The sequence below is a fragment of the Harpia harpyja genome, chromosome 12, assembly GCF_026419915.1.
Source record: "Harpia harpyja isolate bHarHar1 chromosome 12, bHarHar1 primary haplotype, whole genome shotgun sequence".
In the NCBI taxonomy this organism is placed as follows: Eukaryota; Metazoa; Chordata; class Aves; order Accipitriformes; family Accipitridae; genus Harpia; species Harpia harpyja.
Window position 1 is genome coordinate 43,469,666 of NC_068951.1, and position 27,236 is coordinate 43,496,901.

Below are 27,236 nucleotides of genomic sequence, written 5' to 3' on the forward strand. Positions count from 1 at the left end.
GGACCCTCAGGTCAGCACATTTCAGTCTAGACACAAAGCTCCTTGAAGGCGCAACAGAATGCGATCCCCAGTGCTTTGGGTTGGGTTGGATCCTATCTCACCCCTCCCTAGGGTTGTTTAATATTTTCTGCTTTCATCAAGGGTGGGTATTTGTTTTCAAGTGTGAGAAAGCTGGTTTTGTGAGACTGCGGGGGAGGTGGGCGATACACTGCAAGACGGGTCTTTGATACTCCTCTTTGAAGTAAATACTTTAGGTTGGGTTGTGAACCTCTTGCTTATACTGAGCAGCAGTCACTCCCTTTAACATGAATTTGTGTGCATCTAACTGCTTGCTGGTGGTCATGAGCTATTTACAGCCCAACCCTTCAATGGGCCACACTGATTTCAAAGAGTAGCTGACTCAATAAATTAAATTAATTTTCAGTCACTTAAAATATCATCTTCTAATACTATGTAACTTCAGGTCTATCAGATATCAACTTTTGTTGATAAAATATTTGTCCGTTTACTTTTTCAGTGGTCAAGAAGTTGAAAAGCAGTTTCAACTCATAAAAGGGATATAACTATATATGTTTTAAAAGCTTATGTTTCTGAAGAATTTCCTAAATATCTTAAATTCCAGGTTTACTATTTGAAACAGTTATTTGGTAGAATTAATGATAAAACTTTTGTTTCATAAAATTACAGTGGAAACATGAGAATGAACAATCTGGCTTTTGAAGTGCTGAATGCTATGACCTTGCATTAATCAAATACAGTATGTTGAATACTTTTAAATGTATTGCTTAGTTTCCTTTCTGAAGTACCTATTATGATATGTTCTAAGCATGTGGCTATTTCTAAATTCATTCAAACTATTGTAATTTCCTGAAAATCCTCAACTAGCATTCTTAGGGAAATTCTTTGAGCAGGGACACATGTGCAGAACAGGAGATTTATGTGACTCATTCTAAATATGTTGAAGAAATGCAGTCTGGCTCATTACGCAGGGGACAGCTTTGTTAATATTTCAGATATTACGTAAACCACTCCATCAAAAACATTGTAGTTATTGGACTTCTGTGATTCCTGCACACTATAAAGGCCCATTCAAATGTATCTGTTTTACTCTTCAAATAAGATGTTTAGTTAAGGAAGTTAGAAAATATTAATATACATAGTTGGCTAATTTTATTTTGGTTATGTATGAGTTTGTTGAACTGGAAATTTATTATGTAAAATGTGGAAAATATGAAAAGATAGGCACTTCAGAGCAATCTCCCATGAAACAGAGTACTTGAAGGAAACAGTGGCAAAATGTGTTGCAAGAAAATAGCACTGCAGTGTGCCAATAAGGGAGAGTGCAAGTTTTCCCACATACCCTTTCATTAGAGTCATGCCTTTCCTGGGCTTTCAAGTGGCAGCTTGCACACAGGTCAACAGAGCATTAATGTCAGTTGTAAGAATTTCTGAGTAATGATGGGTCAAATTCTGTCCACTTAAACAGAATTCAAACCCTTGCTTGCATTTCTAATGACAATGATGTCTAACCTTTGGGCAGACTGTCTGTGAACACGGTGAATTCCTTTTTGCTTAAAACTGAGACTGGGTGGCATCCCCAAAAGGGTGCTGTGGTGACGTACTGGTGAGGACAGAAGAAGCTTGCGTGCCTTTGGGTACACCCAGAATTAGCATGCATAGCCCCTGCTAGATCTGGGGGCACAAGAGCAGTAGGAATGAAAGCAAGAGGCTGCTGAAGGTTTTCCAAATACAGAGTCACTGCCTTGCAGAAAGACAGAGAACATTCAGTTCAATGCTCAGCAGCTGACAGAAAAGCAGATGGACAAGAGAAGAATTATTAAGAAAAATAGATACATCAAATGACATCATTATGTCATTGTCTGCATTAATTGGAGCCTGAATATTGAAGGACAAAACAGACCGGTAGCAGGAGTATGAGGATAATCAGAGACCTCCACACGAAGAAAAATGGACTGGGACTCCACAGCCCGGAAAAGAGACAGCTGATAGAGATCTGCAATATCATGAATGACTAAGAAGATTAATTGGGAGTGCTGGCTCACTGTCTGTCCTAATACAGGTACTAGAGAACATGTAATGAGGTTGTCAGGGAGCAAATTCAAAATATACAAAATAGGCACCTCTTAACACATAATTAGATACATGTAATTAAATGGCAGAACTGATTGCTACAGTACATACATAAATATGCTGAAAGGGTACCTGGTTTCAAAAGTGATTAGGTAAATTCATGGATTAGAGCCATTCAGGGGTTATCAGAATACCACCCCTGACTCTGGAAATGCCAGAGCCACAGATGGAGGTACCAGGAGGGAAATTACTGCTGTGTGCTTGTTCCGTTCTTGCCCTCCTTGCTTACAGCTCTTTTACATGCCCTTTGCGAGCTAATACCAGGATAAGGTACTGGTGGGACTTTCTGACTCGAATCAGAATTGCCATTCCAACATCCCTTGAAAAGGCAAAAATTGAGAAAATTTGGTTTGTTAACCAAAGGAGGAGAAAACTGAGGGAGGACCTAATAAGAATTTTCAGCTCTGTGCAAGACAGTTAAGGGAACAGCCCATGGTGGACAAGGCAAGAAATAATGAACTTATATACCAATAAAAAAGATTCAGCTTAAACAGTAGAAAAAGCTGTCTAGCTTGCGCTGGCAGAGGAGGTTGTGGAGGTTAAGGAAAGCTGGAAAGGTGGCCTAGGCAAGGCAAAGCTGCGAGGTTTGCCAGATCTGAAAAAGGGTTGGTGCTCCTTAAAACACTTCTGGGTTTTTTCACATACATCAGTTGATTTAACATAAGAGTGTGTTTCTTCTGAAGCTTGCCTTACACCATCAGCCAGCTGCACTGCTACTACAACTCCCAATGTCATAGGCACTCTTGACTCTGAGCGTAGGTAAGGGGGCAGATCCAATGACCGCTCCAGGTCCCCTGCATGTCTTTGATCGCATCCTCTGCTCTGTAATATTGTCTGTGATTTGCAAATTTTCTTTTTTGCTCTTGAGTCAGACATTTGCTGTGTAGGTCTTAGCCCTCACAAAATATTTTTGCTTTACAGGGTGTGTTTTTTCCATCTCTTTGCTTACTTATAAGCTCAATCAAATTATATTATATGTCAAAATTTATGTAATATAAACTCAAGTGTTAGATGTCACAGCTGTGAAGGGATACAGGTTAAGAACTGTAAGGGTGGATCCGTGATCTGTCTGTGACAGTTTGAAGATGCCTCCTATACACGTTGAAAAATTGACACGTCCTCAGCTCTGTTATCTCATTTAGTGTTTACTATTTTTGGCTGCATGCGCTTCAGGCAGAGGACAGTTGTGAATTGGGTGATGATCCTACAGCAGAAGCAGGGTTAAGACCGGGCTGTTGGCCAGAATGTCTTATACTAAGAAACTGGTCAAGTTGAGGGTGTTTTGAAGAATAGACAAGCTACAGCAGCTTACCAGATGCGTGTGTGGATGTGCATAAGTGAGTCTTTTAGAACTAACACTGCAGTCAGAGAGGGAATTTAAACTGGGGCAGAAAGAAGTATCCAAACCCACAAAAATCCATTTATTTTAGCTTGTTTCAGTTTGGGGCTGATGATTTTGTTCAGTTCCTGCTTAGTTTGAACCACTTTGCCTAGATTTGCATCTCTGCTATACCTTAAGCAATTTTGAGGCATTCTTTTATGTCACGTTCATCACTTTAATCCTCTTAATCCTGCGGATCTTTTCTAAAAAAAAAAAAAAATTAAAAAAAAAAAGCCACCATATTCGTCAAGTACTTTAGCTTCCATGGAGCTAAGCAAAGTAGTTTTCACCAGCCCATATTTTTCCAGATGGTTTGTGATCTTATATCTTATCAGTACCTCCAGGATCTTGCAGATGGCAGTGGCCCAGACTCGTGCATCTATAATTTCCTGAATACTCCCGAGTTTGGTTATTGCTTTTCAGTGGGCAGGATTTCCGCTGCCTCGGTGTGGCTGGGATCCCAGTGATTAAGAACAAGAGCCTGTGTTCAAGCTCCCCGTGTTGCATTTGCAGTTTCTCCACTGGCTGCAGTAGGTGCTCTCTGAAAGGTCCTTCAGCCTTTCTGCTTTTCTAGGTCTCATGTACTTGTCTGGGGAGATAGTGCTGGCAATGGTTTGAGTAGGGTCCTTTGAAAGGCTTAGGTGAAAGATGGCATTCCTGTGTTAGGCATTATTGGTGTTATGACCTGCCAGAGTTGGTTTCGGGAGTGCCACAACATCCAGCGAGACCTGAGCCCGCTCTGTTTTACCTGCTGTAGCCCCGATTCCCCCTGCGTGCAGCACAGGGCTCTTGAGCAGCTGGCAGGGTCCACCTCCTCTAGCCTTGCTGGGTCTCCCCTTGAACCCTGCAGGGTGGATGATTTTTGACTTATTCTTCTTGTTTCCCAGACACGTAGGGTTGGTGAATCAAATGCATGGCCATGTGTATCCTGCCTCTGGGAGCGGCTGGTGTCAGATGGTTCCCAGACACAAGCCTGTATGGCTGCTGGATTTGATTATAACTTGAGGGCAGGTCCTTGTTTTCCACTCTAGTTCTACTTGCTCTTTAGGTAATGAGGATAAGAATGCCACCATTGATGCCTACAGCTCAGAGCACTGAGTGTCAAGCGAGCTGTTGGAAAGAAAGCATTTGATAATATCTGTGTGTAGAGGATGCTGAAGGATTTACACACCTCCAGCCTGCCTACCCTCCTTTTTAAAAGGATAGAGCCCAGGGAGATCTAGTGCATCATTCAGTCCTCAGTCACTGAAGGCACATTCAAAATGCAATGCCATCCAGTGAAAAATATTATAACCATTTTACAGTAGTAAGTCACCCCTGGCTCCTCGGTGCCCTACAGGAGGAAATACAAACAGCAAGCATTTTGTGAGATTAATGAGAGAATGCTGAAAGAGGAGGAGGCAGCACGGGAAACAGGTTGCAGTACGCTGGCCCTAAATCTGGTTGTTATTATGTTTTGTGCTGTACTGAGAGATAATCGGTACCATATGATGGTGTAGATGGAAAAGCTCATTGCTCCCCTGCAGTGCTCACCCCTGCACTGGTCTGATAAATTCCAGCATTCCATAAGCCAAACGTTGATTTGGAACAGATGGACCTCTGGTCCTTCAGTGGGATCACAAAGTTGCATAGGCTCAGGCCAGCATTTCCAGAGATCAACTCTGCTGCTGCTAGGCCAAAAAAAATGTTAGTTGGCATTTTATTCTACAGGACTGGTATTTCAAACGCATCCCAAATGTGAGGACAGCAGTGAGAATGGAAGTGCTAACTCGCAGGATGGCCATCGCGCTCGCGGTGATCTGCGTCGTCAGACCGTGGAGAAACTCCCAGCACAACGGGGAGCGTAATAGGAACATGAACGCACTCATAACTTGCCGCCCTCACGTACGTGATAATAGCAAATCATGTGTGCTTTACACCTAATCTGGAAGCATCAATTTAAACAGGCTGCTCTCCAGATGCGCTTTACCTGGTAGCTGGGAGATTCCTTGTTGGGGTGGTGTTACCACCCTCCTGGCGGAAAAGCCAAACCAGAGGACTTTGACTTCTGAGCTTCTGGGTCGTACAAGGATGGAGCTAACGGTTCCTCCAGGAGCTGCCTGTGCCCACTCTGCCAGGCTGGGGATGCGGGTGGGACACAGAGGAGCCAGGCAGTGGCAGGAGTGGGACGTTTTCCCAGGACCCCGCTTTCCTGCGCACGCCTTGTGGGCTCTTTGCGCTTCAGTCATCGACACAGGCAGCGGAAAGGTAAATGCACTTTTGCTTCTGAAGATGGGACAACGTGGCAGAGAGATTTTACTGCTGTACCTTCCCAAATGACAGAGGCTTTTCCTTGCCCTGATGGTAAAGGGAAGGAAGATAGAGGGGTTTATAAAGTTAAGCTAATCTGTATGTTGTCAAACGTGGCTTTTGTCACTCAGATTTGGACTCTGTGTATTGAGTGCGTTGTAGTGGCTGTCCAGACCCCATTATAGTCATGCTTTCTTCATTAATTTTTGTGTAACTTACTGGAGGTGAAGTCTGTTGGCCTGAGTTATGGCATGCATGCAAAGGCAGTAGTGTTAAAAAAAATATAAATCAGCATTTCTTGAAGCTGGTTGCTTTAAAAATTAGCATTTTCTCCTATAAACATATTTATTGTTTGCATACTTATTTGTAATCCAAACTGAAAAGATCAGGCAAAGGAAACCGAGGAAGCTGAAAAATGCTTAAAACTGAAATTTAAAAAGTTGTATCCATTTCTTATTCCCTGGTTTCATGTTATGTGGGGGTTTGATTCTGTTTGGGAAATTTATGAGCATACTTTCACTCCTTTTAACAGATTTTATTTAACAGTAAAGGATTACCAATGTAAATCAAATAATGCATTAATTGTTCCCAGAACCAGTGACTCTGTACCTACTTGCCTATGTCCCTCCTGGTTTAGCCCAGCATGTTAAGCTGGAATAAACAACAATTAACAACTCTACTGACATTCTTCTGTTTATATTTTGTTCTTTTTCCCCAGGCACAACCACTTAGTAGTGAACTTTAAAATTGCAACATATATTCTCTTGTTTCCTGTAAGAAAAACAAGTAGTTGCTTATTCTCTTGCTAGAAGTTTGAGACTTGCCAACAGATGTGATGAGAAATGTTTCTTGACTGGGAGGAGAGTTTCCTTGGGATCTTCATCAGTCTCTGCCATCTGGGGCATTTGGTGACTATGTGGGGGGGGTGGTGCCTAGCATTGCCTTTCACATGTTCTTCATGTTATAAAATCCTTTCCTTGTGTTACTCGGACTCTCCTTCCAAGCCAAAGCCAGCCTGAGGAAGGAGGAGAACTCATCCTTCTTTATGGAGAAGATGGGCCCAAGTGTTACCAGCGGCTGCTGCCAGCGAAGCAGGAGAGCAGGACGTGGGTGCAGCGGGGTACGATGCCCAGGGGGATGCTGAGATGAGAAGCTGCTTGAGCGGAGGGATGCACAGAGCTCTAAAATGTCGTGGCTTAGGTTTGCTCTTAGGTGCTCGTCAATAGGGGTAATTCCTAGTAGTTGGATAAAACAGGCACTTGTTCTGTCTGTTCAGTGTGTTACCCCAGATACTCAGCAGCAGTAGATATGACTTTGCTGCTAATGAGATGAAGCAGAGCTATGAACTTTTCTCCTTTCCTGAGTTAACTGAGCTGGTGCTTAGCCTGAACAAAACTCTCATCAACGTACACAGACTTCTCACCTAATAAACCTGCTTTGCACCAGAGCTCCCTGGCCTCTCCCTGAGTGTGGGGCAGATCCAGGCTGACTACTGTTCCACCTAGACGCGGGGTCACAGGCTGAGATCCCGTGTGCTGAGAAATTGGTGTCTCTGCCGTTACCAAAGGGAGTGCTGACAAGATGTACAAAATGTGCCGTAATTCTCTCTGAGAAAGTCAGAGCGTGGCTCAGCTGACAGCGGCTCACGGGTGCATGAGAAGCTCATTTTTCATGCAAGTAATACAGCAGCAGCATGGCTCGGGGGGTGACTGGCGTTCAGACCAGGGCAGTGTGTGCGTTCACCCGTCTAAGTCAATGCCACAACAAAGACATACCTGGTGTCGCATCATCTTGTCCCTGAAGTGTCCTTTTCCTCCTCGTGCAGTATGTTTTGATATGTTGACATGTACAAGGGATTTTCCTGACCCAAGCAAAACGATCGTATCCATCATCCAGCTCCAAGAGCTAGCACTCTTAAATAGTCATATGACAAGTCTGTCTCTGGGTTTTTTTCTTTTCTTTTTCTTTTTCCACAGTCAAAGCCTCTATGAGCCCAAGCAGTATAGAAGTGCTATTAGAGTCACAGATCTAGTGGTTGAAATGGTGTTTCCATAAATCCTAATTTAGGTCATGGGGTAGGTTACTCAGTGAAATAGAAGTTCGCTTAAACACCCTGCTTCAAATTTGCTTTCTACATTTAGAAGCAACAGTAGTTTTTAAAGTACAAAACTGGTTCTAGAGTCTGTAAATACGTAGCTTAAATGTGACCAATGTAATAGGCTTAATGTCCTCAAGGAAATTAGTTAATTTTTTGCTTCCTCTTTCCCCTACATAGTTTTGACCAATTATTTTAAAGAGTTGCAGATCCATCTTTGCCATAATTTGGACTTCATAGCTTTAAATCACATCAAAAGGACCTTTAGTCGACATTGGATTACCAGCACTTGCCAAGATGTGCCGTGTGCTGGGGGAGCTGTTGCAGAGCAAGTAGGTTTTGTTGACAGGAGTCTCCCGTGTGTTGTATCTTACTGATATCCTGAAAGGTTCTTGGGGCTAAATTAATCTTTCCTTACCAGGCGAAGTCAGGGTGAGCAGTTATGTGTTTCCACATGTGCAATTACACAGAGATTCAGGGAACTAAGTTGTCTCCACGTTTGTAGGCTGAGACTGGTTTCTTTTCACCTTCAAAGCTTTTCCACTAACTCAAGCCTGTAAGTGTGGTGGTTTCGGGGGTTGTTGTTTGGTTTTTTTTTTGTTCTTCCTAGCAAGAACATTTGTATGCTGCCCTTCATAGACGAGGCACTTCAGGACGTGGTTTAGTGGGCATGGTGGTGTTGGGTTGACGGTTGGACTTGATGATCTTAAAGGTCTTTTCCAACCTAAACGATTCTATGATTCTTTCCTGGCTAAACCTACAGACCTGATCCCTGCCAACTCATCAGATTCCCCTTTGTCAGCCACTGTGCATTGCCAAGTGCAAATGCAGTGAGTTGTTTTCTCTAGAAATGATTGTGTTCCCACAGGTGTGAATGGGTCTTGCTATGTTGTAACTCTGCTTTAACTCCTCTGAAATCCTGTGGGATTACACAAGGTTGATATTTGATTCATAGTGGTTTACGTAACTTGCGATGATGGACTGGGAAAAGTATGCAACATAGCTCACCTAAAGCTCAGCTGATTTATGTACTTGTGTTTTAGGAAAACACAAAATGTATCTTCTTAAACTGCATATCATGCTGAGTACATAAGTACACGCAATTCATAAATACTGCAATGATTTTAAAAGCACCTTTTTCATTCTCGGTTAGAGTATGTCTGAGTACAAGTACGAATATGAATGTGTTGCATGCTTGGCTCCTAAATGATCCTGCCACGCTTCTAACTTATCCACAAGGTACAGCGAAAATGACCTACTGTGATGAACGTTTTGAGGTTTAAATAATGGTTCTTTGGGATCCTTGAATAAGATATTATGAAAGTGCAATATTATACTAGAAATATCAAACCCCATGGTGAATGTTATTACTCTGCTACAGTGGGATACAGTGCATAGACCCTGAATCAAAATTGCTACACAACTGGGGAAATACTTGTAAAGAGTAATATTGTCATTTCTAGAAACATTCAATGCTTTGGCGTGGCTGCTTAAAAATGAAAACACAGCAGATAAAAGTTAGTGTCTAACAACTGCTGGGTGTTAAGATAACACTTGCCATATACAATACAGACATTTGGGGGGATATTTTGAGCACAACAGACTCTGATAACCTGTTGAACAGTATTTGCAACATCTGCAATGTTTTTATGTGGGATGTAGTACAAGAGAACTCTACTGACATGGTTACATTTGAATAAAAGTTTAAACCTATTTTATTATTCATAATGCTAGAAGGAGAAAGCTGCAGTGGTTAAAGATCTCTCAAAACTTTGGCCAGACACTTGAGCGCTTGGTTACTTGTAAGCAGAATTGTACGTTCCCAGGTGGGAAGTGCTCCAGTGGGCAGTACTGCAGGAAAGCAGTGCTTTTAGTTCTGCTCCTTCAGTGGACGCTGTCAAATTTTGGAAGACGATGACTCAACCTATGTGACTATTACAATTTGTATTTTTAGTTAGAGGTCTGTCTCGGTGCAGGAGTTAGTGATACAATGGGCCACTGGTTATTCTGCAGTGTGTGTATGTCCAGTGAGCCGATCTCACATGCCGTGGGTCAGTCTCTGATGGTGCTATTCATTAAAATGTTTTTTGTTTTTTTTTTTTTCATTTTAAATATTTTGTGAAATGGCACAATGTAAATATTTTTCTGACATGTCATTTTCTTGAAAATGTGCCCAGCTTCGTTCTGGGCAGTTTCATGTGCCCAGGTGATGACAAGAAACTCATTTTGCCTTGCCTATCTATTTACAGGTCTCCCATGACTGTAAAAATGAATTCCCATGGTACTGGTGTGTTGGTTTGCACTTGAGTGAAATACAATAGAATAGTGCTAGATATGGATCAGGGTCATCTTAGTCTTCATCAGAATAGATTTATTATTTAAATACCACTTTCTACTGACTTTGGGATAACTGAGATTAGCTGTTACGTGTTGAAACTGGTAGTTCATTGCAAACAATTGAAAAACTTACGCGGTAAACTTTGGCTTGTTATCAGACGTTGCCAAATTCAGCATATCGAAAGTAGCAGAAATAGCTATGAGTAATCGCTCATCTCATACCAAAGGTTTGAAAATTGTCTGAGTAGGAGGCTTTTTTCAGTTGATATTGACAAATGAATGCTGTGTTTTTCCAGGAACTAACTTTTTGCTCAGCCAGCGTGGACTCCAGCACTTGAGCTGATATTTATTTTGACATGTGTTGGTAGCCTCAGTATTTTTCTTAGTGTCATCCACAATGGCTTGCTAAGCAATTTGTTAGGGTTTTGTGTCTCTCCATATATCCTTTGCAGTTTTTTCTTCTGCAGCATTTAGGAACCTCCTCCACAGTCCCATCAAACAACTCCCACCCAGCACTGGGCACCCTTTCTTAACTGCTAACCAGGGGCTGGTATCCTGGAGCTCTGCCACCTTCTGCTCGCAGCTGCGATGACTTCTGTGGGAGACTGCCCAGGTGGGATTTAATCAGCTTGATGTGGACTTACTGTGGGTGACAAGAAATCTAGCTCTGGACTCTGCTGCCTTGCACAGTTGTTTAATGCACTCCAGTGTTTGCCTGCAGCCTTTAAATGCCTCCCAGGTTTCTTGTCAATCCATACATTTGTAACTGAAAAAATAACTGCTGTACTCACTGAAGAGGAAGGCATTGACTGCCAGCTCCTTTTTGCAGTGGCGGTACGTGGTTTATGGTCACGTTTAGCTAAGAGTGATTTCCCATAATGAAGCATTAAACTTTTCACACACGTGGACCGAGGCCAAGCCTCTACTTCTGGTTAGGCGTATTGAAGTTAAGGTTTTGTTAGCATCTGTGGTGCATAAACCAGGGGTCTTTAGTTTGGACCGTGCTGTTGGAAGAGCATTCTCTCAACAGCCTCCTTGGAGGCATCGTTTAATTTTGTGCTTTAATATGTCCCAGGACTTGGGGTCACTCTAATTAACCCCTTCAGTTTCTCAAACTCCTTCTTTATATTGAATGTGAACACTGGCAGGTTTGGGTATGAACCAGTAGGTTTGGGTAATTAGGTTAAACTCAAATTTTCCCCATAGGCACTAATCCAAGAGTGGTGGATTTTATGCCCCCTCTTTTTTCCCTGCTAAGTGGAGTGTGTTGCTTATGGGCATGATGTATCTGTGATCTGCAGCTAAGTTAGTTTTCTTTTCAGAACTGTTATCTCAGTTTAGCAGCTTTTGCATCTTTGTTGGTTTAAATTTAAGCCCTGGCTTTCTGCTGCTGAAAGCTTACAGCCATATGCGTGCTTCTAATATTGTCCCGCTGTGGATCTTGGAGTATGTTTGTGCTCAGGCGATTGACATGGCCCAAACAGCACTTCCACAGGATTTAGTCAATGTGCACAAATCAATATCGTCTTCTTCAAAGAGCAGCCTACAAATGCCCAATGCTTGGCATCAAGCCACCACTTTATGAGGATTCTTCCCTTCTACAAGGCAACATTCTCCTGTAATATAGTCATTTTTTCAGGCCTGCACAAGAGGAAGGAGTGCCATATTCCCTAACACCAATAAGTGTGCCTCTGTTTTTTGGTATGTTTGGTGAAGCCAAGAGAAGTGGCCCCACTTCAGCTCTGCTTTCCATCGCTGTCTCAAAGCAAACGAAATATCTTCAAAGTTGCCCTCTGCTAAATGCACTCTCTAGAGACAGATACGGATGGGTTTTCTTGTTGGCTCACCCATGCGTTAGGAGAGCCGGGGCCGGTCTAGGTCCTTCATCCTGTCTCTTTGGAGGGGAGTGATCCGGCTGATGTTTGTAGTCCTGGTCAGCCCAACATCATTTCTGACTTGGTTCGTGAACTCCGTCCCTGGGAGGAAAGCTCACCGCCTGGTCTGACCCTCTGACCTAGTGCCTGTGGCTTTTCTTCTGCTTTCACTGTCACTCCTTCTGGCCCTATATTGGCTTATGTGACTGCCTATGATTAAAGATTAATGAACACCCCATTGGTTTCCAGATAATCCAAGCTTCATCTGCTGTGATGTTGCTGATTATACCCTGTAAGTGTTCCTCTGAGGAAGGAGTGCTGTTGTCATCCCTTGTTCTACGGTCGCTACAGTCTGGTTTGGTTTTTGTGCTCACTTCCAAATAATTACGCATTGCTTTGGCTTGTGTGTGTTTCCCCACAGTATGTGTAGTGGCTCTAGTGGTTTTTGTGAACTCTAATCTTCCCGTGCCTTTACATCTCAGATCTCCTGTGCTACAGTGGAGTCTCGATGAGGTCTGCAGCCCCAGCTTGACACTGGCGACTTCCTTTTCTCAGCAAATTCGAACATCTTTGTCAAAGGATAATAAAGTGGTTTCCACTTGCCAGCTTCTGAAGATTTTTTTTCTCCCAGCCTAACAGCCACCTGGCCTCTCTGTAACAACTTCAGCAGGTTCCAACATCCCAGTTCTGAATATTCTGTGTTTTCAGTAACTATCTGATCCATTGATACTTTTGGTCTAGGGACCCATACTTTTGTACCTCTGGTAAACTTATTCCTCATACATCGTGGGTTTATGTGAAATACTGAATTTATTACATTTCTCTCCTATGCTTTCACATCTTGATTAGATGAAAAATGTTTAAAAACCGCAAGTATTTCAAGATGCTCTGTTGTTGGACAGAAAGGCTGCCTTCTGATATCAGTCTTCCTTGTTGCTGGCTCTCATTGTCAGTAGATCCAGAAGGCTGTGCTATTTAAACTGTTTCCCGTTACCCGCATTTTTCTAAAGAGTTAGAACTCATTTTTCCAGTTAGGGTATTTTCTTACAGCGTTTTATTCCTACACCTTCAGTGCATGGTGACTCACCAGGATAGCATGAGACTCTGAGTAATGCTCCCTGCACAGCTGGCCTGTGTCAACCTTCTCAACTGCGTGATTTCGTTTTATGGACGCTGCGCGGTGAGACGTGACTGGCCGACTCCGCAGGAGCCTACGCTGCGCTCTCTTCTTGAAAATGCTTTGGCTTTGACCCTGCAGGTGCTGGCAGGCCAGGACCTCTGGGGAGGTGAGCAGTGGTGACTTTGTGCATGGACCAGTCTGACGGGCTCATCAGCCACTGCAGGGTGGTTTGTCCGTCTGTCTGTCATTTCTGCCTTTAGCTAGGCAGCAAGTGCAGCAGCAGCAGCTGGGGCTACTGGTTGTTCCCCTCCCCTTCCAAGGTCAGCTCTCCAGCTGGGTGAAGAGGGTGCCGCTCTCTCCTGTGTTTGTATCAAGGTCATCATCCAAGGATCTCCGTCTTTGGTTTCCATGCTTTTTTACCTTGGATGGCTGCTTTTTCCTGTTCAAAGGGGCTATAAAACGATACCACTATTTTAAGTTAATAAAGAAGTCTGATTAGGTTATGCCTAACATGCTGTTATCATTATGAGTAGTCATCCAAAGACAGAAAATGAGGGTTCAAGGTCGATATTTTGCAAAAGCAGAATTGTGCATCTCAAGGGCTTTGTTTCCAGTTAAAACCAGCACAGGAAGTTCAGAGTCAGGTAACATTACGTAGCATATAGCTTTGTACTGCGCAGTTGATCCCAAAGGACACCTTCAGATTGCGTGTAGCTGCGGCGGGATTTTTATCAACAGATGATATGATCACAGGTGGCATAAATGGTTGATATTTGACAGAGCAGCAAGAATTGGAGATGCTTTGTCTGTCTGTAGTGTCCCGGAGCTGGGACTGTGCATCAAACTGCACTTTGGCAGAAAACCTGCGTGTTGAGTGGGTGACACTGAATCACAGCTGTGAACGGACATATCCCACCTTTCCCGGTGTGTAACTCTGAATGCATTTGCAGTCTCTCGTCCGGTTGGACCTGGAGCTCCATGCCTTTTCCTTCTCTGTGTGTTTTTTTGCTGCAAAGTCTGTGGCTGTGCTGGCCGTTGTGGCCCGTGGGCTCTGCCAGTGGCTGCCCTTGCACTGGCTTGCTGATTTGAGCAAGTCGCCGTGCCACGTTGTCCCTTGCGGCACGGCAGCAGCAACGATTCCTGTCCCTTGTGTGTTGTGCCTCTCAGGGAATGGCTGCAAAAGCTGCAGCTCCCTGGCTTAGTGTGTAAAAATCAGGGATGACCAGCAGACTTGTAGTACGTAGGCTTGACGAGAAGCGGGGTTTGTAGGACCTGGAGCCCTTAGAAGCCAAGCTGTAGGCAGGGCAGGTTCAGGTGGACCTGGGCTCTAGGGCTGCAGCTCCCGGGTGGATGGGGAGAGGGGCCGCGGCTGGGAGCCCTCACGGTGCGGGACAGGAGCTGGCACGTCGGCTTTCCGCGGGGACGCGGGGCTCAGTGGATGCTCGCTAACGCTCCTCTTTGAAACTGTGGTATTTCTGGTGATGAATTTATAGGATGGCCTGTGCAGCAAACATGCTATGCGCACAGCAGCGTTGTACACCGTTTATGCATCTTTTGGCTCCTGGAGAATCCATTGCAAAGGGGAAGTACCGCAGCTTTTACCAGCGGCTGAGCGAGCCCGTTCCTAGCTGGGAACCCCGTGCCGCACTCCTCTATCCCTACGGACACCAGCTTTCAGCTGCGCAAAGTCTCGGCAAGGATCCCGCAGATGTCAGGCCCCCATATGGCTGTTTCCTAATATGGGATGTTTTTTCCAACAAACTCTTTAAATAAGAATAAATGATGCACAGTTTTGACAGATCTGTCTGGTTCGATAAGCTAAACGATTCTACAGAATGCATGAGAAAGCACAAAGAAGATAAACAGCCTGACCGTGTGCTGTCTTGCACCTTTTGCATTTAGGAATAAATGATTACTACGTAAGATTTAAAGTACCGGAGACTAGATTTCTCTAGTACTGTCAGATGGCTCGTGTTTAATTTAAGGGCGCAGACACAGCAATGCCCTTCTGAACGCCGCAGGAGTTGACCCAGACCGATACCCCGTAGTGGAAATGTATGTCCACGCGCTGCTTGATTGCACGTACACTGGTACAGTTAGGTTTCTGTCTTTAGCTGATTTTAATATTCTGCATATTTATTTCTAGATACCGTTAGAAGTTGTGTAGCAAAGCTGTTCTTCAGCTGTCCCCTGAAGGGCCACTACTGCTTGTACAGTAAATCCAGTTTTACCCTCATCAGCCAGCAGCCTCCACTGTGGATCCATATCATGTTCCTCTTTCAGCAGGTGCGTGCAGTACAAATTAGTGGCACCTCTATATTGTTCACATTGTACTGGGAAAAAAATGTTTTAATGGTTAATCTCTTTAAATACACTTCTAATCCACAGTGCTTTGTGACCCTTGTGATGTCTCAGAAGTCATTATAGTAGGTTGAAGTGGGTTTGCAGTTTTTAAGTTTTTATATTTCTACAAAATACAACAAATTGAAACTGTCTGGAGAGATTACAAAGTCTGGGGATAAAAAAGTGGGACCAAACCTTATTGTCCTCATTCAGGCAAAACTTCCAGTAAAGTCCCAGGTGCCTTGCAAATGAACAGGAGCATTGCAGTGGTTTTGCAGGGGACCAGAATCAACCCCAAGACTGCAGGTGGAGGATAGAGGTGCAGCACCCGCTGGGATTTTTTTACTGCAGAAGTTTTGACTGAGCAGGATTTGCAAAGCTGATCACTGCTGTTCTACCTACCCTAGAGCTATTTTCTCATGTGTGATACCATTTCCAAATACAGCCCAGTATTTGGACATACGTGGAATTTCCTAATAGGTTACAAATGGTATGAAATTGTAAGAGAAAACCCTACATGCACACTTCAAGATGAAACAGATGGCTTTTGTGTTAAAATAATAAGGTTCAGTTTCTTAGCCTATGCAGAGCCATTCACCACAGTTCATCCCACCCTAATGCAACCTTAGAAATACAAAGGTTTTATCTGAAATTTAAAACATGCACGGCGAGTTATGCTGTGAATTTAACAGCTCAAATCACTCTTCCCTGTGTTTGCTCCTAGAAATAAATACAACAAATGTTTTCAAAAAATGCAGGTCAGTAGGAGGTAGTCAGGGAAGGAGAGGACAGTGACAGAGCAGAGCAAAGGATGCAGAGGCAGAAACAGGAATGAGAAGACAAGATGAAAGGGGAAAACAAAGGAGGTGAATTACTCTGTAAATGAAAACCTGAAGAAAGAGGTTGAATTTTAAGAGGACCTAGAGAGAATAAATGAATTATGTTACAAATGTATCATTTTATTCCTGATGAGAGGAAAGCAGGTGTTGAAAAATGTGGACAAAAGTACTAAGCCACACAAAAACAAGAAAGAAGGAGAAGAAGCAGAGGAGACGGGCAGCAGAGCTGGCATACCTCGCTCGCCACTGTGCAGCCTCCGCCGCCCCTGCCACCAGATTTTAACGCAATGACCTCTGCTCTGTCTGTGGTTCATGGTTTGAATCAGTCGCACTGACAATTTAATCACTGATCCACCTTCAATCCCTGGTACCTAGCCTTTTCCCGATACGTTTTTCATTGAAAAACCTCTCCCTTTAACCCCTTCCCAGATTACCCTGATTTTGGCCCTGCTAGTTCCATCTTTTTTCAGGACTATTGAGCTCCGCATAGTTCCCAGCTCACAGGGGCAATATTACTTTCCTTCCCCATCCCCACGTGCCCCTGCTGGGTCCTGCTTCCGTCGGACGTTGCCCCCAAAGAGCGGTCCCCCCGTTTCCCACGGCTGTCCTTGCCCTGGGCTGGGTAATCGCATTTGTCCCACTGCAGCTCCTCTTCCTGAAGCTTTGCTTTTATTCCCTACGGTCTTGCTAGTTTTGCTCCGGCTGTGCCAGTGCTACCCCTGGCCCCGGGCTCCCGTGCCGAGGACCCCCCAGCAGAATCCCCCCACGCTGCCGGGGCCAGGCTCAAAGCAATGCAATTCAGTTGTGTGTCTTTGCAAATATGTTGTAAACACAGAACTTTTTTCTTACGGGGAAAAAAAATGATTCCTCTTACGTTGCACAGAGTGTTTGAGCCGGCTGTGCATCGGAGCGGTGTTTAATGTCAGATAATTTATGTTTTTCTTTTGTTCGAAATCCTAAAGCTTTTAAGTACTGGATATATAACTATTATTAAATTAAATACAGGGCAGTAAATTCAGCCCTGAGATAATGTTATTTAAGCCTGTGAAATTGTACAAGAGATAAATTTGACATAAAAGATATTTATAGTGTGTTAATAATAAATTAAATGAAAGGCTGGTGATAAAAATGTAGTTTTCAGCAGATCCATCATAGATTCACAGACAGACGACTAATAAACGGTTTCTGAAGATTCCAGTACCAGTTGCCATATTTTTATTCCTTTTTTGTCAGTCGCTCCATATTCTGTTTGACACTGCATTCTGCAAAAGTAAAAGCGAGAAGAGAGACTTTTTCTCTCAGGTCTCCAGAACAGATTCTTAACTTCATAACCCTGCTTTCTATTTCATTTAAAAAATATTAGTGAATAGTTATATCATGTTTTGAAACCCTTGGATGGAAGTTGTGAAACGGTAAATTATTACTGCAGGGCAGTAGGAAGAGAAGCATAGGTCAGTGAAGATCTGAGAAATTGTCTTACAGATAAGCTATGATTAACAAAACAAACAAAACTAGAATAAGGGGTGATGTTAGAGAGGTTATTCAGTAGACGAGATGCTTAGTTTCACAGATTCATTCATTAAAATAATCCTGATTTATGGTTTCGTTTCTCTCATCAGGCGGGACAGTGTCACGCCGCTGTGGTAGCACCAGTGAGGAAGGGGCTGCCTGACGCGTCCCTTTCTAACGCCTTCCCTGGAGCCACTCATAACTTTGCCAAACACAAACTAATTGGGCTGCCATTTTCTCCTGCCAGGTGGCTGCCTGGAGCTGACTCCTTCTCCCTTTTAATTTGGACAAAATGATCCGGCTGTTTCTGACAGCTTAGCTGGAAAAAACGTCTTGTCTCGGCCACAGTAAAATTCCTGGTTGAGCCTTATTGAAGTGTGTCTGTGTCAGTTGGATGCCAGACAGTGGGATTAGGGTTGTTGGGTTTCTGCTCAGAAAGAGAAGAAGGAATGTCCATCCAGGAAACCTACGCTAAAAGGACGTTGTTCGTATTGCGAAATCAAATACTTGAAATACGGAAAATCAGATTTGCTTGTACACGCTTAACTTGGCTTCTGCATGCAAATGCATTTTTTAATTACAAGATCATGTAGCAGATATAGGAGAGGCAGAAACGCTAAGCTCTCTCAGCTGCAGTAGTGTTCTTGTAACATTGATTTTGTGTGCAGTTTATACAATGAGGAACTTAATGCAGTTGAAATATTAGAATAATTCAAGGCAGGATAAGGTTGTATCCTTGCTGTCCTTTGAAACAGGGAGCTTTGGAGGTGAGAGCACCCAACCCAACCCAAGTTTCATCTTGTTTTGTGAATGTTCAGGGCACGAAAATTCCTGTCCTCTGCCAGCAAAATCTGGCTCGAATGTGTTCTGTGGGGTTTTTTCTCTTGCATTTCATCCCACTGTCTGCTCAGCGCAGTTGCAAACGTTGCACTTTCACTCTTCCCCACACAAGGACCAAGAGCTGCAGTCAGGTCCAAATAAACGTATACAAACTTGCAGTGGTGCTAAGCATCTTTTCACGTTAGCTGGTAAATGACACATCTTTTCCAAAAAGATGCACGCCACTGAGATCTACACCTGGTTCGCAGGGGCCAGTGCTGCTAATGTTTTGATAAACCAGCATTTCAATATAAAAATGACATGCATGTTGCTATGCGTAATGGTAGTTGATAGATACTCTTTGGTGAGCCACAGACCTTAAAGACATGTAATGTACAATAAAAAAACCCCCAAGGAAATATTTGAGGATTTATCTAATTGTGTGCATATTGATCCATCGTAACTCCTTAGGGAGAAATGAACTAATCCATGGTTATTCGCGTGGCTGTCCCACTGTAAGAACAAGATACTCTTTGTTAATGGCCAAGTCAAAAACGCTTGAAACCCTGTTTTCAACATTTTCTTCAGAGCTTGTTTGCAGAACCTTTGTCCATACAGAGTAATTCTGTGCAAGTCCTTAAGGCCCTGTGGGAGAAGACACAGCTCAAGGGGACACACAGTTTTGAAACTGCCATGATTCAGTCTACATTTCCACACCAAAAGGTAAGCTTTTATTTTTCTCAGAAAAAAAAAAAAAAGAACAACTTTGCACTGACTTTTACAACAGCTGTACAAAGACCTTTACAATAGCTACAGTGAGTCTTTGCTGTGCTCAAATCATGAAAAACAAAACCGCTTTCCCTGCCCCTTCCCATTCGTTGCTTTAGCTCTGGCGTCTTCTGAGCATTTGCACTTACTGACATGCCAAGTCCTCTTCTCCTGGATGGCCATGTGGCTATCCATAGTGCGTGCTTCCAACCTCCCTTCCACATGAAGCACTCGGCTTGTGGGGAGGTTGAAAAATGTTCACCAGCCATTACATTTTCAATCTCTGCAGAGGGTCCCCAGTGTTGTTTTGTACTGTGCTTTGAAAGGGCTCCAGGCTTGTTCTCCACCCCCTCGTACACGCTTCATGTGGATTGTTCCCGACGTGATGAAAACTAGTGATGCTACATATGGATTTTTTTCCTGCTCGCAGTTTCAAACTCTAGATTCAGATTAGCTGCCACTATGGACTGTTTGGCAGCAGCTTGGAAACTCACCTAGTTAAGCAGAGACTTGGATTTTATGGAAATGATCATTTGCGCCTCCACCGTTAGTTACCCCCATCAGTTTAAAAGATTACTCTTTCAAAGCTGTTTACTGTCTCCAGGATTTCAGCGAATGCTATTTCAAAGCTATTAATCAGGCTTCTTGAAAAAAGACGCTGTAGGATTGTAAAACAAATTTCTATTTATTCCTCAACATCTCGATCCAGCTCAATTGGATGAAATGAATTGTCAAACGTGATTTTGAAATATTCTTTCTCAGAATATCGTACGCATGAAGATGTCTGACTGAATAAGATTAATTTACTAAGGTTATGGCTGATTTGAAAACGGGACTTCTGTTTGAAACACCTTCTGAACCCCCAGGATAATGTTGCATTGAAGTGGGAACTCCTGCTGTGGCTTGTAAGAGGAGCAGAGGATCCCCACATCTGAGACCCAGCTTATGGGCCAGGTTTACTTAGACGCAGTGGGGCTTGCACTAAGTATTTTAGCTGCTATTGAAATCCTAGCCTGACTCATCCAAAGGCATTAGAACTGCTTTTCTGTTCAATACTGGCTTAACTTGAGTCCGTGCCAAGATCTACTAGTCAAATGTCAGAGCTGGTGGAGTGTATAGGAGTTTGGGGTGAATAAAGAGCTTAGGAAAGAGCGTGCCTTCACGGGTAGGATTAGATGTAGTGCATCATGCACACAAAGTCTACAAAATGTGTCCAACACCCCAGAAACGTGATTAGTCTCCAGTGCATCAGTTGCATAATCCTACTACTGCTCAGATACTAGTGTTTGGCCTATTTTGGGAACTTTCGTCACTCCCTGACATTAGGAGTATATTTGAGCTCCCAAAATAACAGAGCTTGAAAATGAGATACTGATCTTCACTGATTTAATGAATTAAGTAGTGAACCGAAGTTTGGAAACTCCAGGAGCTGCAGATTGCCTAACAGCCTTCGGAGGCTGAAGGCAGTCAGGCAGGTGTAACGCATCTAAAATGGTAGAAGACTTTAGTATTCAGTCTTGGTCTCCGCAGTATGCTGCTGGATTTACTTTCTCGGTTTTGTTTTTGCTTATTAATACAGAACCTGAGTTTGTTTCTAGTGAAATTTCCGTTCAGTTTACTGAGAAAAATCCCACTGAGTTTTCTGGGAGCGAGACCTAGGCCTGCCGTAAGGAAGATTTCCTTTAGCTTTTACATTCCCCAAAAATCTGGCCACAGCATTCCTGGGATGACCTAGTCCTTACTTTGCTTGACAGACTAAGCTTCTGCGGTGATCTGAAAGTTTTCTTTCAGAAGTTCTTCCCATTGCCAATAGAACTTCAAACATTGTGAACTGATTGACAAAATTATTGTAGTTGTTTATATTATTCCTCTGCCAGTAGTGCAGGAAGCAAAATTATGGGGGTGTGGTTGTTTCAGTAAGCGTAGCACTTTAAATTTAAAATATTTTGAAATCTATTGATACAAATGCAGCGTCAGCATCCTGTATTACATTTTGCATTAAGTTTTATGCGTCGTGTGACGGCAACGTCTGAATGCTTTATCAGAACTGAGGAATTTCTGTGCTGTAAGTACGTGGGGAAGGTCTGACCCCCAGCAGCCAACAGGAACCACAGCGGAGTCAGTGCTGCCACACTGCTCTGCAGTCACTCCGCTTCTGCCCTCTGACCCTGGGGCTAATCCAGAGTAAATGAATTTAGACTTCTTTTTCAGTATGAATTCTAAAGAGTTTTGCAAACCTGGAGAAAAATCTATTACATCAATGATTTGTTCCAGAGTAAATTCTGAGAAATAGTTTCAGATCTACATCACTGTAAGCGATTTCTGAATTTGGCCCAAGATGCGTGCGCAAGGAATTGCAGCGAATACCTGGCTTACAGAAAGCATGTCGTGTTTCACTGGGCAAGCCTGTTCATGCCACAAAAAATATTTATACAACACGGCTTAAGATGTGCCAGAAGTAAAGCATTTCCAGATGTACATCCTTACAGATTTCCGTTTGGTTGCTTCATAGTTCTTTATCAAAGTACAGGCAGGCCACATTACAAAAACTAAGCCCGTGTTGAGCTCGTTGCTGAATTCTTTGTGTTGACTCATGCTGTGTCAGAAGAGTGAGATGGTGACTACTTTACGAGCCCCATGTGATGCCTTAAAGAGAGTCTTTTGTTAAGCAGTGTTGCAATAGAATAATTAACATTTTTAAGCTATTGTTAGTTCTGTTCCTCCCTTGCCTTTGTTTGCTATCTCACTTACGCAGCAGAAAGAAGTGCCGTGTTTTCACAATGGAGTCACTGAAGTTTTCAAGATGATGGAGCAAGGGGATGAGATAAATCTCTCCTCTCCAATTAAGCTTTTTCCTCGTGCTTCCCCTCCTGAAATAAGTGGCTTATTGCAGATTATTTCAAGTGTCCTAGAGTACAGAGTGGAAAAGAAAGATTGCTGCATTGATATTTCAGGGATACTTGTTCTCTTCCAGTCTAGAGTTGCCTCACTGCAGCCGCTAGAAGATTTTTTTTCACAGGATGGAGAAGCTCCCAGGCTTTCTGTTCAGCGTCATCCACGTGCCCTTACGACGTCCTGCCACAGACCCCCTGAGAGCAGTACCATCGTTATTTTGCCCATCTTCCGACCTCCCAGATGCCACGGCCGGAGGAGGATCAGGGCGCCTTGCTGGCCATGCTCTGCCCCGCCATCCCCCCCCTCCGTCGGGAGCCTGCAGCGGGGAGGAGACCCCGGGGGGGGCTGCTGTGGTCTGTCCCTCCTGAGGACTCGGCTCTCCTGCCCAGGGAGGATCTGCTCGGGATCCCGCACCACGCGCAAAGTGTCTGAAGGGAGGCAGGGAGCCTCGGACCGTCAGATCCAACGCCGAGCGACCGGCCAGAGAAGTAGGGAGAGAAGCTGCGCAGCGCAGCAGCCAGCTAAATTCCTCCAATGTACAGAATTCCTCTTTGGAGGAAAGTAAGAACTTCAGCGATGTATAAAGAGCAGTTACAGAGCAAAATAAGTTTTACCCACGATCCCCAGTATAAGCCGGTTTGAGCGTGCTGGGGCAGGGCAGCCCAGCAGCCGGCTGCGCAGAGGTACGGATGGAGCACTGACCCCGGCGAGCAGGCACCGGAGGCATACGGAATTGCAAAGCCAAACGTTACGAGGGATCCCGGGAGTGCAGGGGACCTCTCTGCTGCAGCCTGGCCGCTCGCCTCCCAGGCGAGGACAGAGCGAAGAGCCGGGCTGTGGGGCTGCTGCCCTGCAAACCCTCTTGCAAACAAAGCCAACGTGTGCCCGAGCCCTTTGTCCTGCAATCGTTCTCTTCCCGGGTGTTGTGAAGCCCATTTCTCTCTATGTTCCTGCTGGAAAGGGAAGAAAACCTTTGTTGTTTGGAGCTTCTCAGGTGATGTGAGCCGTGCTCCCCGTTCTGCCTTGCCGTCCCTCCTTCAGACAGCCTAAAATCCATCAGGACATGGCCTCTGGTGTGCAGGGGCGGGGGGGGACCTGAGAACCCCTGTTAAATTAAAACTCAACATTTGGCTCAGCTGAGCTTGTTATCTGGGGTGATGGCCAGAGGACTGAAGTGGTCTCGGGCATTTCGGTTCTGGCGAAAACAGCCAGTTCCTGCCCGTTTCTCGGGTTGAAAGAGGCTGGGGAGGAGAGATGCCATGCTGCCGGGTCTCCCTGAGCCAGCCGGCCTCCTGCTCCCTGTCCTTCACTAAAGCTTTTCTGAAAAGGCCTGAATCGAACAACTCCGTCCCTTGCACAGCCTTGTTCAGTGTGATGAACTCATGTCCCTGGCAAGGGATGGTATTTTCCCCACTGACTGCGTAAATCCGTGTTTTCTTTGGGCTGCAGCGTGCAGTGTTGCAGATCTCTGAAGACCCCACACAAATAAATAGGAGTGTTTTCTGAGCGGTCCTGGCAATTCCCTTTGTGTTTGCAGCGAGTAACTTGGTTGCTGTTATTTAACACCAACGTTTGTTTAAGTGTGAGATCACATTCTGTTTTAAAATTAAATAACGCAGTTCAAAACACACTGAATTATACAGTGTTATTAATTGCCTCAAAAGGAGTATCCTCCAGCTTTTCCCATACTTGAAGCTACAAGTATACTTTCTGTAGGTTTCTTTGATCAAGTTAGACATTCAGTTTACTTTGCAGATGCATAATCCTTACTTCCCTGGCTTGTCACTGGCAGAATAACATCATATTTCCCTGGATATGTTTTGTGTGAGCTAAATCAGTCCCGTTGTTGCTGTGTTTTTGGAAAAGTTCATATTAACATTCATATTAAACATTCATATTAGTGCTTTTCACAGGGGGCTGGTTTCAGAGCCTACGTTCTTTCTTTAAAAAAAAAAAGAAAAAGTAAAAGTAAAGTGGTCCCCAGCCACTAACTCCTCTGCTCTGATGGGGGATCCAGCTGGACAGGAGGAAGCCCCCAGCACTGCAGCATGTTAGCAGAGACCACTACCTTCTGGCTCATTGACAAAGTCCTGAGAGAGGGCTGGAGGTAATGAAAGTGGTTCAGCTGGTGGGAAATGTGCTGCTGCGGACAGGACAGCTGAGCACGCTGCTGGCAGCAGTGTTGAAGAGGCAAAAAAAAATCCCAGACCAGTCCTCTGCCTCCTACAGACTAATATATAATTTATATATTAGCTGCTACTGATGATAGAGAGAGAGATACGTCCTACTTAGCACATTTGCCCCGGCAGGTTTTGTGTCCGCAGGAGACAAATGGAAAAGGACGTGCGTCGGCGCCCGCTGCGCGTCCCTCTGTGATTTCTGGTTATGAGCTGTTAACCGTACAGCGGTTCACCTCATGAGTGAGTTTGGTTTTTCTCATTATTGGCCTAGGACCTGGACCACGTGCAGATGCACCTGGAAGAAGTGAGGTTCTTTGATTTATTCGGCTACAGCGAGGAAGCGGGAACTTGGCAGTGTTTCATGTGCAATAACCCTGAAAAGGCAACAGGTAAGCGGTCTGCCTTCGGCGCTGGTGGGCTGCACGTGGTGGTGGAGTTGCGGTGGGTGGAGAGCGGAGCGGAGCTCACAGATAACGCTGTGTCTCTGGTGATGGTGGCAGAGGTCTGGGAAAAGGGAAAGCAAACTTTCCAGCATAGCCCAGACAGCGTCTATTTTAATTTGAATTCTCCGTTAAACTCCTCTCGTCTCAGCATCTCTGATGAGAGATAGTCAGGCACAAACCTTATTTGGTCTATGCTTAGAGGGATACAATCCAAAAATTAATGTAGACTCATAAATCTGCATGACTACTAACCCCTGAGGAGTGGGAGGGATACGGATAAAAGAGGTGCATCTGCTGGACCATGTCCAGGTCCTCTGGAGACTGCACAGGTGCCACGCGTCAGGGGATGTTGGCATAGATACTACACCCAGTTCTGAGAACGAAGACGACGTGAATCGTTTGCTTTAATATAATCGAATCCATAGTATGCATCATCTTAGCAACAAAGCAAAGCTCAAGAACAGCCATAATACTTCAGCTATATCAGAAAACAGGGTGAGTAGAAACTACACTTTTCCCAGGTAAAAGATCCTGGTGACCTTTTTTTGAAGTTTTCTGATACTCATGTGTTTTAGATCAGTGTACTGAAATTCAGAGGAATGGCCTTTTTCTTAGATGTTTTTTGCCACTCTGTAAAAGTCTGCACAATTCTTGCCAAGAATTTTGAATATTTGGGCCAAGCCTTTGAATAATTGGCTGTTTCAGCTATTTATTTTAACAGCTAGCATCTCTTTATATTTCATCAAACCTGAATTTAGTAAGTCTTGCAAGAGTGGCACAGCCTCTGCTTCAGGCCGGGCTGCCCATGCTCATTTTGTGGGTGTTTGACCATCTTCCTCCTTCCACGACTCTCATGGGACTCAACAACCATAAAAGAAATCATGGTTTGAGCTGAAATTTCATCTCAGTACTGTGGTCTTGCTGTGGTTTGTCCATCACATTGGTGATAGATGCATGTCAAGCTACAAGGAAAAGGAGTCTGTCTGTCTTAAAATTTCAAAGCTTAATGAAATAGCTTTGTTTTGAATTTTAAAAGACACTTAACTAGTCCAAAAAGGGGAGTATTTGTAGCAAGCTATTGATTATGCTGGTAGGACAGCTGTATTGGAGCCAACAGACCAGATGAAGGTGGCAAAGGCAAACCTTGGGGGTGACGTGAGGCACCATTTCCTTATTGATGCCATGGGTTTTGCTGATGACGCTAGTCTGGAGACCTCAAAGGACGGCTGACACCTTGCTTCCCTGTTGCTCTCCTGCCGAAACGCTGTGTCCTCCAAGGAGAGGTCTAAGAAGGGCTGGAAGCAGGACACGGCGCGGGGAGGTCCATGTGGCACAGCACCGCGGCTCTGCTGAGAGGAGCACGGTGTTGGGACTGGGATCTAGACCCCACCGGTACGACCAGTATAGAGCTGGTATTTTCAAATGGGTCTGAACTCAAGGCAAACGGCACTAAAAGGCTGCGACAGCAGGCAGCAATTCCCAGTGAGCTCTTCAGTACTCTTTGGTTAGCGCAACAAGAGCTTACGAAAGCGGGGAACGTCTCTGTACCGCTGACAAGAGGCTCTTGAGTCTGTTTGCAGAGCACTTGAGCTGACATCTCGAGTAGGGTAAACTGTATACTCTGCCCGACGCCGGTGGTCCTCGGGAGCGTAACGCCTGCCGTGGAGCTCGGCACGCCGCCTTTCTCACTTACTCATCGTTGTTTCGGGCTGGTGAAAAATCACGTCGCAGCGTTGTAGGTAATAGATTTGGTGTTGCGTGTGCTGATCCCACTTCCCGGAGTGTGTAAATACATTTCTCCGTTCACGCTCTGGGGTCAATGGAAGGGATGAACGCGTTCAAAACTCTGCCCTACAGCCTGAGCAGTTTCCACCCAGCAGCACAGCGGTTCTGTCCTTCCCAAGAAGCACCCAAATCTGCTCTGCGGGGAGATGTGCGAGCATAGGAGCACTTGGCCAGCCAGGCGAGGGGGGGCTGCCCTCATTGCCCCCCAGCTGCGGAGGGTGATGGGAGCTCACCCAGCAGGCCTGGGCACAAATTAGACTTTCGTTCCTATATGCTGATATTTATAGAGGCCTTTGTAAATCTAGTGCCTCCTCTAGAAGTGGAAAAACAAATGATTTTTTTTTTTTTTTTAGTTACCTTTTTTCTAGCTTGTGTCTGTATGATGTCAATTAAAGCCCAATGGAAAAA

The 27,236-nt window shown here is 44.4% G+C and overlaps 1 protein-coding gene across 3 annotated transcripts in view; it reads left to right on the top strand.

The window, feature by feature from the left end:
- VEPH1 (ventricular zone expressed PH domain containing 1) overlaps positions 1-27,236 on the top strand; it is a 99,649-nt gene that overhangs the window by 57,359 nt on the left and 15,054 nt on the right. For all 3 annotated transcript variants that reach the window (XM_052804088.1, XM_052804087.1, XM_052804089.1), the window contains 3 exons: positions 15,394-15,533; positions 19,346-19,480; positions 24,872-24,989. In XM_052804088.1, coding sequence (XP_052660048.1) covers positions 15,394-15,533; positions 19,346-19,480; positions 24,872-24,989 — 393 coding nt within the window. The remainder of the gene's footprint in view (positions 1-15,393; positions 15,534-19,345; positions 19,481-24,871; positions 24,990-27,236) is intronic.